This window comes from Fukomys damarensis, unplaced genomic scaffold (assembly GCF_012274545.1).
Source record: "Fukomys damarensis isolate Sample0158 unplaced genomic scaffold, DMR_v1.0_HiC HiC_scaffold_34, whole genome shotgun sequence".
Classification (NCBI taxonomy): Eukaryota; Metazoa; Chordata; class Mammalia; order Rodentia; family Bathyergidae; genus Fukomys; species Fukomys damarensis.
The window spans coordinates 499,330-509,696 of NW_022900946.1; the positions used below are offsets into that span (position 1 = coordinate 499,330).

At 58.3% G+C, this 10,367-nt stretch overlaps 2 protein-coding genes across 2 annotated transcripts in view; both read right to left on the reverse strand.

Annotated features, from left to right (window-relative positions):
- Positions 1-260: 260 nt before the first annotated feature.
- On the reverse strand, positions 261-3,221 carry Hsd3b7 (hydroxy-delta-5-steroid dehydrogenase, 3 beta- and steroid delta-isomerase 7). Its single transcript, XM_010617435.2, has 7 exons — positions 3,109-3,221; positions 2,618-2,788; positions 2,280-2,435; positions 1,994-2,102; positions 1,825-1,924; positions 1,532-1,694; positions 261-1,066 (listed from the first exon to the last, which is right to left on the reverse strand). Exons 2-7 carry the CDS (start codon positions 2,781-2,783, stop codon positions 660-662), a joined length of 1,101 nt encoding a protein of 366 aa, XP_010615737.1. The 5' UTR covers positions 2,784-2,788; positions 3,109-3,221; the 3' UTR covers positions 261-659.
- Positions 3,222-3,737: 516 nt separating this feature from the next.
- The window catches only part of Setd1a (SET domain containing 1A, histone lysine methyltransferase), a 25,597-nt gene continuing 18,967 nt past the window's right edge, over positions 3,738-10,367 (reverse strand). Inside the window, exons 15-20 of the mRNA XM_033758721.1 lie at positions 7,645-8,685; positions 7,145-7,317; positions 6,916-7,026; positions 6,664-6,783; positions 4,603-4,740; positions 3,738-4,527 (exon numbers count right to left, since the gene is read on the reverse strand). Of these exons, the coding sequence (XP_033614612.1) occupies positions 4,354-4,527; positions 4,603-4,740; positions 6,664-6,783; positions 6,916-7,026; positions 7,145-7,317; positions 7,645-8,685 (1,757 nt within the window). The 3' untranslated portion in view covers positions 3,738-4,353. The remainder of the gene's footprint in view (positions 4,528-4,602; positions 4,741-6,663; positions 6,784-6,915; positions 7,027-7,144; positions 7,318-7,644; positions 8,686-10,367) is intronic.

Here is a 10,367-nt window from a genome sequence, read left to right on the forward strand (position 1 = left end):
TGGTGACCAAGTTGCAAATGGATAAAACACAGGAAATTTTGCCCCCCCACCCCAGCCCTGCATGTCCTGTCCCCAGAGCCCCCAACCCCACCCCGGGCCAGGTCGGGTCCCGTGGGACGGGAGAAATAGCAACCAATCCAACAGCGGGTGTCCTGTGTGCTCACTTCCTTCCATCCCACGTGGGACGGCGTCGTGGGGAGGCGAGGTCTGTGGTGGGGGTGGAGATGGACAGACCATTGGACACAGGCTTGGACAAGGATTTTAATCTGGAGGTTGGCCAGGAACAGCATCCCTGGGGCCTCCTCAGGCAGAGGGCTAACACAGCTGCAGGCCCTGAATTAGGGTGGAAGGCCACTGACTTCCTCAGCTCTCTGGAGGGGAATTAAAAATAAGTGTGTAAAGGTGATACTCCTTTTTTTAAATAGTGGGAAGATAAGCCTCTAAGGAGGGAGGATGGTGCAGGGAGGAGCTGGAGAACCTAAGCCTGAGGCCACCTGCTGCCCAGAAACAGTGCGATGGATGATGGGGAGGGGTCTGGGCTGAGAGGCTCTTCCTGTCTCCAGACTCTGCCGTAGAGCTTGGGAGGTTCCTTATGGACTTCAGGTGTGGAAGGCCACATGCAGGACACCCAGTCCTGCACAGAGCCCCCAGCCCCACTGTCACTGGGCCGAGCCCTGCACCCAGAGGATGGTACGTGCCCGGCTATCCTCCCATGAGAAAAGGGGTTCGTAGCCAAAATGGCGCTGAGCCTTGTTGGTGCTGACAGTGAAGGTGGTATTGGCCACGGCTAGTGTGTAGGGATTGAGCAGAGGTGCATAGAGCACCAGCGGCCGTAGCAGGCACTGCAGCAAGGCGTTAAGGGCAGCCAGGAACACCAGGAGCCAGTGAGGTAACAGTGGGCGGGTGCCCACTAGCCGCAGTCCACAGGGGCCCAGAAACTCCATGTTGAAATCCTCGTAGCTCTTATAAGGTGACTGGTCGTAGCAGAAGTACACTTGGCCGCCCATGAGCACTGCCCGCTGCTCCAGCTCCCGGGCCACCAGCACATGCATCCAGGCCACATTACCTGCCAGGGCGGGGCAAAGGGGTCCATGTGCTGCTGTAGGCCCTTCCTGTCCTGCAGGTGCTGCTGCCCCGGCCCAGGCGGATTCATCCCCACTGCAGCCTGTTAGGGCTGATTCTTCCCTGTCTGGGGAGCTACTGCTCCGCTGGGGGTTTGCACCCACACTGCTACTCCCAGCAGACGCTGCTCCTTCCCCCCTGGGAGCCGCTGTCTGGATGGGGACAGCTGCACTGCTCTCCTTAGCCTGTGACTAGTTTCTGTGTCAGTCTTGCCAGCTTGCACAGATGCTGTTTCCTCTGTGGCCCATGCAATAAATTCTCACATTACTGCTGTGTGCCTGGGCCTGAGCAGAGCACCCTCTTCTAGCCGGAGCACACAGCACCCTTCCCAGAGTGCATGGAGCCTGCCACTCCCACAGCAGGCCCTCCTGTCCTGTCTTTGGCCTCCCCTGTCCAGCCCCGGCCTTACCCACGTAGACCCGACCATGCTCCACTGAAGCTGGGACAGCCCTGAAGAGCCAGCCGCCCAGACGCAGGCCCTGGCGGTAGAAATCCCTCATGATCTGATGGCCTTCACCATAGATGCCCGTGGGACGGAGGGCACATGTCACCAGGGGCAGGCCCCCGCGAACCTGTTGGCAAAATGCAGGCATTGACGGGACCTAGGACCAGCAGCCACCTCTCTGCCCAGCCCTTTGTGCTGCAGCTGGGAGGTGACAGGGAAGCAGGGTAGGCGCCACCCTGGCTCCTGCGCAGTCTCACCTTCCTTCCGTTGGCCTCCAGGACCAGCCGCTCAGCTTGGGCCTTGCTCTGAGGATAGGGATGCTTGTGCATGGCCTCATATGGGGTGTTCTCGTTGCCTCTAATGAAGGGGAAACGACTCAGTGCCGGGGGAAGAGCGGGCTCTTACAGTGATAGGCTCTCAGCTCACCTGTAGAAGGGCTGGCCTTTGATGTTAGGCCCCACGACCTCCATGCTGCTTGTGTAGACCAGGCACCGAGTCCCCATCTGCACACAAGCCTCAATCACATTCCGCGTGCCTGGGGGAGGGTGGTATCCAGGCTGAGGCTCCCTTCTCCACATCTTTCCTCTCCCCTTCCCAGGCCCAGGGAGAACCACAGGGGCTGGGTGAGATGGAGGCAGGGTGAACAGCCATGCAGACAGGGTAGGCCATGTGCCAGGGAGCACCAGGGGCGGCTGGAACCGGGGTGCCTCACCCTGCACGTTGACCTTGAAGATGGTCTCAGGGGTGACCCTCCCAAACACGTCCACCAGCCCTGCTGTGTGGATGACCACGTGGGCTCCGGACACAGCTGCTGCCACCTCGTGAGCCTGGGTCACATCCCCCTGGATGGCAGTCACCTGCACAGGCCCTAGCGGTGTGAGGGGCCAGAGGCAGTGTCAGAGTGGGAGCATCGCAAGTGGCCGGGCTCGGCCTCCACCCTCAGCAGCCACATGTTCCCAGTGTGACTCAGCCCATCCATGCAGACTGGAGAGCATAAACAGGCATCATCTTTTCCACCACCCTCCTTCCCGCAGCCTCCCCACCAGTCACCTGTCTTCAGCTCCTCCAGCCAGGGACTCAGATGTAGGTCAAAGACACGCAGCTCTCGGAGCCGGGGCTCCCGCTCCAGTAACATCCGCACAATGTGTTCTCCCAGGAAGCCACAGCCACCTGTGACCAGGTAGACCAGCTCTGCGACCTCTGTACATTCGGCCATGCCAGCTGTGGGAAGAGACTTTGGCTCACCTGGGCTGCCTGGGGCCACCTGTCCCAGCTACTTATTATTCAGGGGGCCTAGTGGCCTGGAGAAGAGCCCAGTGCCATGGTGGGGAGTCAGTTCCTGGAAGCTGCAGCCATTGGGCCACCTGCCTGTTGGGCCTGTGAACCCCAACCAGGGAGTCACTGAGAGGCAAAGGTCGGGGCACAGGAGAGGTCAGCATTTGAGGTGGAGAGGCCTAGGGGCAACGGGAGAGTGGGCAAGTGCAGGTGGAGAAGGAAAGGTACAGGAAGATGCAAAGGGCTGCCTGGGTCCCTCTGCTTACCTGCAGCTACTGCCCCAGGACAACCAAGCTGGCACTGGAGAGGCTGTCTCCTGGACTGGCCGGCTCACCACACATAACTTCTTCCTTCCGCTCGCCTCTCCTCCCTCCTGGCCCATTCCAGGAACGGAGCCCAGCCCAACCTCCACCCCCTCTGCCCCCACGGCTGCCATAGGGTGCCCCCTGGTGGCCACTCAGCACTCCACTGGCATGTGGTTACCGCACAGCACCTGGGAGAGAAGCCAAAGCCTGCTGGGTGGGTGCTGAGGGATTTGGGGGGCCACAGCATAGAGGCAACAGTGACCTCAGCCCCAAGGCATGACTGCAGTCCTTGCCTCCTGCCAGATTTCCCAGGAGACCGAGGCCAGCAGCAGCTGTGGCTCTGGGAAGGGAAGCAGGCCTGACCTTGGCCCAGCCTGGTTGGCTTTAGCAGGGGAATCCCTGTGTGGCCCTCATACGCCTGGCGGCTGCCCCAAACCACAAACAGCTGGATCTGCAGGTCCAGGCTCTTGCCTGAGAGCCCCTTTGCCCACTCCGAACCTTGGGCTACCCATTTTTTCCTTCCACCTTGCTCCATCCTGGGTCCTCAACCAGCACCCCAGCCTGCTCTTCCCAAAGACACTGACAAGCACTTTTGTACAATAAAGTTTAATCACAATTATAAAAATGTGTTGAGTTTGCGCTATTAACATATGTACAATCCAGCCCAACACGGGCCCACCCCCCACCATCCTGGCTGGCTGAGCGGGAGCCCCACCCCAGGGTGGGAGGGTGACCCACAGGGTCTGGCAGGAAAAGGAGGAGGCAGGGTTCCAGGCACGGAGTCCCCAGGGTTGGGACACAGGGCCCCCCCCCAGGGAAGAACATGGCCACTGCCCCTAGAGACCCCTAAACTGGGGAGGGGTGTACGCAGGGCACAAGGGGAAATCCCCATAACACAAAGCAAGGGGGCTCTGCAGCCCCAAGAACAGGATCTGTACAGGCCGGCACCCCAGGTTTCCACAGGAAACAGCTGCTGGCAGCTACAAAACATTTACAGCTTCTTCTCCGCAAAGAAAAAAAATTAGGTATGGGGGGGCGGGGGCAGTGGGAGAGGCAGAAAAGGGACTGAGGCTCCCACGCTGGGCTCTGGGCCTCAACCCTGCCCTTGAAGATGGGGGCCCTGCTGAACCCACTAAGGCTGGGGGTGCCGGGAGCTCAGGGCACCAAGGGGAATAAATAGGGATGCGGGCACCAGTTCTGCCCACCTCAGTTGAGGGAGCCACGGCAGCTCTCAGTGCCGCACAGACATGGGATCTTGTTGTCTTCCAGTGGGAATTTGTAGTCATAAGTGATCTCCTCATCCACCCCGATGGGCTGCTTGGAGTAGATCACGATCTTCTTCTGTGACTCAATGGTTATCACCTTGGCGTAGCAGTTGGGCTGCAGTAAGGGAGGGCGTGTGAGCCGGGGCCCCTCCACACCACCCAGCTCCCCTCTGCCCAGCTCCCAGCGCACCGTGCAGCAGTGGTTGATGAACCTCGCCAGGTTACCACACTTGGTAGCATCGATAATGGTGTCGTGGTCCACCCGAAACAGGTAGCTGCTACCAATGCCCTCCTGCACATAGCGCTTCTCCCGCATGTCGGCTACCATCTGGGGAAGGGAGACTCAAGGTCATGGTCTGCTTCTCATGTCTGGAGGGGCCGAGCCTGATCCCACCAGCTCCCACTCCAGCTGGGCTAGGACTTGCCCAAGGAAGCAGCTCTCTGGACTCTTCTTCCAGGAGCCCCTGAACCCCTTCAGCCCCTCAGCCCAGCCTTCTTCTCCCAGTACTGCGGACTGGACCCAGGCCCTTCACACCTAACTACAAACAGGGTTTTTTGTGGGGATTTTTTTTTTGTTGTTTTTTTTTTTGTTTGTTTTTTGTTTTTTGAGACAGGGTCTCACTATGTAGTTCAGACTGACCTGGAACTCACTATGTAGTCCAGGCTGGTCTTGAACTCACAACGATCCTCCTGCCTCAGCCTCCCGAGTGGGGGGGATTATAGGCATGCGCCATCACACCCAGCCCAGCTCTTGTTATTTTGAGACCTGTTTTGCTAAGTCTTGGTTGCTCAAGTTAGGCTTGAACTTGTGATTCTCCTAGAGTTTAGGGAATTCAGCCTTGCAGAGTGCTGGACTATAGGCCTGTACCACCACCCCTGGCTCTGGCGGCCCTTCTGGTTCAGCCACCCATACGGAGACTCCCGGGAAACCTGCAGCAGCCCCAAGACTGTCTGCCTGGTCACTGAGGGGCAGGGGCTGGGGCTGGGCAGTTCCTGAAGTGACAGGTCTTCACCTGAGCCCTACTATCAGCCTCCTAGGACCCTCCCTCCAAAACATGCGGCAGTGCAGCTGGCCACTGCAGATGGCAGATCATCTGTGTGTGAGGAGAGGCAACTCTTATTTCCCAGCAAAAGAGGCAAGCAGTGTTGTATTCTCCATGGGTGATCTCACTCACAGAGCTGCAGCCACCATCTAAGAAGTGGGGAGTCCTCCTAAAGTCCCACTTCCAGCCAAGCTCTACATCAGGCGAGCTGCTCATTATCAACCGCTAGAGGTCCCCAGGGCCCTGCAACCTCACACTTCTAACTAGAACTCCTCCTCCTCGCTCCCATTGAAGGAAGCCCTATCACACTCAGAAGCCATCAGCAGCACCCTGAGGAAGGGCTCACCTTCTCCTGTGTTCCTACACACTACCACCCCACTGCTTGGGCCTGCCAAAGCCTTGGACCCGCAGAGCAGAGTCCTGTCACCTTTGCTGCCACTGCCTAGTCCAGGCCACCCCCACCTTGGCCTGGATCTTTGCAACAGCCCCCATCTTCAGCCTAGACCAGTTCTCTCTCATGTAGCCAGGAGCTCACTAACCGCGAGGTCTCCTGCTTAGCTTCCCAGAGGCCCCCTCTCACCACAGGCCATTACTACTAATATGGCTCCTCAGCACCACAGATCCCGTGCACCATCTGCCCCTTCAGACTCCCATCCCTGCCACTGGCCTGTTCTTTTGCTTAGCACACTGACTGCTCTGTCTCCAGGCCTTTGCACATGCCGCCCTGACACAGAAGCACACCCCCACCTCAGCCCGGAGATCCTCCCATCCTTCAGCTCTCTGCTTAAACACTGTCTCCAGTCTCTGGTCCTTCCGCTATCGCCTGCCAGCTTCCCCTTTAATATCAAACACCGGCCTTTACTGCTACTTGGCTGATGTTCCTCACATTCTTAAAGGGAGAGAGTCCCTACCCAGTGCTGATTCCTGCTGGACCACGAACATGCTTCTCGTACCTATATTCACGAAGCGGGGCTGGGCACGCTGGTGCACACCACTAACTCCAGCCCTTGGGATCAGAGCAGGAAGATCACTGACTTTGAGGCCAGCATGGACTATACAGTGAGACCCTGTCTCAAAAACAAACCCACCCCTAATGAAGGATGGAGCAAGGACACAGGCTTTGTGCAGAGTCAAACACTACTTGTGAGATCCTGTGCTGCCTGGTGTCAGAGCAACAGCTGGGCCTGGGGCTAGGCCTGGAGCCTCACCTGGCGGATGTTCTGACCCACATACTCGATGACCATCTCATCGGCTGCAATGGGTTCCATGGCAAAGAGACCCCACTCATGGATCCGGCTACGGCCAAATCGGAGCTTCTTCTTCCGGAACTGGGGAGCAGAGGGAGACCGTATTGCTGGATGCAGCGTGTCTGGACCGCCCACCTCCCTGCCTCCCAATGCTAGGGCACACACTTCGGCCTGTTCACCGAGCCTGCTCCCCTCCAGGTCCTCACGTCTCACCTTGAGCTGGTTCAGCTTTAGCAGGTCACTGTCCACGATAGCTGAGGTGCCGATGGCACTCAGCAGCCGCCGCTGCTCAGACCGGCGCTCGGAAAGCACACGATTCGTCCCCTGTGAGGAGGATAGGGAGGAGGTGAGCAGCGAGGCAGGGAGGTGGAGGTGGAGGTGGAGGTGGAGGTGGAGGTGGCAGCGGCGGCAGCAGCAGCAGGGGCGTAGGGCAGGGCCCCACCTGAGTGTCCGCTCCTTCCAGCTGCCGGGCCGAGACAGGGCACACATCCAGGTACTTGTCCTTCTCTTTCTTGCTGATGGGGTAATAGCCTTCACTGCGTGCGGAGCCCGTCTGGTGCTCGCGGGGCCCATCCTGGGGCCGCCGCTTGCGCTTTGGAGTGCTCAGGTTGGTGAGTGCAGGCCGTTAAGGAAGAGAACGGGTCCCTGGTCCAATCCCTGGAGCCCACACCTGTCCACCCAATCCCGGCCCAAGGGAGGGCAGCTACTCAGTGTAAGGGGACAGGACACGGCAGAGGTCAGGCTGACTCTCCCTGTTCTGCCAGAAAAACTTGGGGAGGTGAGAAAGAGGCCCTGAGAAAGAGAGAAAAGACGGTAGGCAGCCAGGAGAGAAACCTGCGAGCCAACAGGAACAGCAAGTTGGGGGGCGTTGAGGAATGGGGGAGGCTGTGTAGCAGAGGACGCTGCCCACCCCTCTTCTTCCAGACCCCGGGCTCAGGATATTTGTGTGGTGGACCCAGTGGGTGTCATTAAGCCAGTCGGCCCCACTGGTCTGCTGCAGCAGCCGCTCATAGGTGAGTCGCAGGTAGCTCATGTCTTCTAAGTCTAGGCCAGAGTTCCAAATGTCATACAGGATGGTCATCTGCTCAAACTCGCTGCGGGGCTCGAAGGAGGGGCGCGGCGGCGGAGGCGGCGGGAGCACTGGCCGCCGGCGCCGAGCATGGGAGCGGAGGCTGCGTCTCCGGCCAGCCCCGTCCCCATCGCTACTGCTGCTACTGCTGCTGCTCTCTGAGGACTCAGACTCCTCCTCCTCCTCCTCCTCTTCCTGCTGTGCCTGCAGTTGCTGCTGTGCCTTTGGCTCCTCTGCTTCAGCCACCACCACCTCAGGGGCCTCCAAGACTTCATCTGCCGGGGAGCTGAAGAGGGCCGCAGGGGCTGGGACCGGCTCCAAGGGCCTCGGGGCCGGAGCAGGCGGTGTGGGTTTGACGGCCAGGGCGTAGTTGTGCTCTAGGAAGATGTGGCTGAGGGGCGGGCCGAGGCGATCAGCTTCATCCGAGGTCTCTGTGGCTTCTGAGTCGTCACCAGGAGGCAAGGCAGCCAGCCCATGCCGGGCTGGGGTCAGGGCCAGGTCGGCCAGCACTGCCAGGTCCACTTCTGTGCCCAGCTCGGCCTCTTCTTCCTCAGCGGGGCGGCCTCGGCCTCCCGCCCGGTTGCGGCCCCCTCGGGACACTTCCTCCGGCCAGCTCTTGACCAGAGAAGCGTGGTCCAGGGGCAGGTTACGAATGGTCCGCTCAGCACCCCGGGGGACTTTCCGAGACACCGGGCCAGGAGACTTGGTCTGCAGGAGGGCAGCTGGGGGAGGCTCTGGGGCCGGTGCCTCCTCTGTGGCAGAGAAGGAGACGGTTTTCCGACGCTTCTTGGGAGGAGGCAGAAGGGGGATAGGAGAAGAGGGGCGTTCATCCAGGCGGGGCGGAGGGGCGGGGGGTCCAGTCTGTGGCTCTGGGGGAGGCGGGGGCACACTGGCAGGTGGTTCCTCGGTGGGACCTGGGGAAGGAAGCACACGGGGAAGAGAAGGGTCAGCTTCCTGGGCCGGCCTCAGAGCCCAGTGGGACAGATGCCCAGCCCTCATGCTGCAGCACTCTGGGCCCCTTCCCAGGTGGATTTCTGCACCTGCTCACTCCTCCAGTTGACCCCCATGCGCGGGGCCCTAGCATGGCAGGGATGGCGGAAACTCTGGGCGGGGACACTTCACATCCTCACGGAGCTCAATCCAGTGGGATGCGACACAAACCAAGCGACAGACACACTGGGAAGGCGGGGATGCTGGGGTTCTGGCCTTTTTATTAGTCCTGGCAGTGACAGAACCGCAGCCCAAGACAATTTTTGTCATTCAGATTCTATAATGAATCTCAATTGGCCAGACTGAACTAAAACATCCATTATTTCAACCATAAACAATATTCTCTGGTTTACTTAAGTGAACGAGATACAATGTGAGAAACTGAATCTGAAAATATTTTATAAACTGATCATGGTGGCACACTCCTGTAATCTCCGAACTCTGGCAGGCTGAAGCAGGAGGATCACAAGTTTGAGCCCAACCTTGGTAACTTAGCAAGACCGTATCTCCAAAAAAACACAAAAAGATTAGAGATAACAGCTCAGTGCAAAGGCCCCGAGTTCAATCTGCACATGGAAAAAGAAAATTTGTAAAAGTTGCCATCCTCCCCACCCCACCCACCACAGACGAATCTGGGGGTGACCTTGGTGGAGAGGAGTGCAGAGAAAGTCACCACCACTGAAGGGGCCAAGGCTGGAGTGAGAGCTGGAGGATGAGGGACAGGCTGCTATGGGGCACGGGTGCATCTCCCGTGCTCCCCCCACCCCTCACCCACACACGCAGCTCAGGGCACAGCCCTTGGGACGACAGTGCGTCCCCCTCCTCAGCGCTGTAATGCCTTCACAGAACCAGGCTTGGCTGCCACAGATGCACAGCGAGCGGTGCACCTCACACCCGTGTGAGCTCCATACACACCAGCTCATTTAATTCTCTCCACAGCATCATGTCCTTAATGTCCTAGGAGATGTGCCTGAAAGACACGCTGAACTTGACATTTAAAGATCTGTTAGAGTAAAACACACACTGCCACTGATCTCCCTCACAAGAGCCCTCCTTCCTTTCAATGTACTTGGCCCATCATCCTGCCCCTTTCTGAAGTAGCTCTGGAAGTTTTCTTTCCTGAGCGTCTGCCGCACTGTCCTAAAATCAATTCAATGTTCACCTTTCGTGTCATTTTGATTTGGGGGAAGGGCCAGAAACTGCGCAGTGGCAGAACTGGTGATCATCTGCGACGGATGAAAACATACTTCACTTCTGTACCAGCCTGCCTGTTAGAGGAAAGACATCTGCAGCGGCATTCACTGTACTTTTCTTTTGCACTATACTTTAGATCACATCATAAGGACAGGCAGGAAAGACGACTTCCAGTACTGCTTCAGAAAGTGACCAAGAATGATGGGATAAGTGCGTTCAAAGAGAGAGGGCCGGGGATGTAGCTCAGTGGTTCTACCGCCTGTCTCGCAAGCGCAAGGTCCCAAGTTCGACCCCCAGTACAAAACAAAACAAAAACACCCAACAAAGTGAGAGGGACTATTCTGAAGTTTAATGGCAATGGATCTTTTACTGCACTTTTTTTTTTTTTTTTTTGTTTCCAGGTCGACCTTAA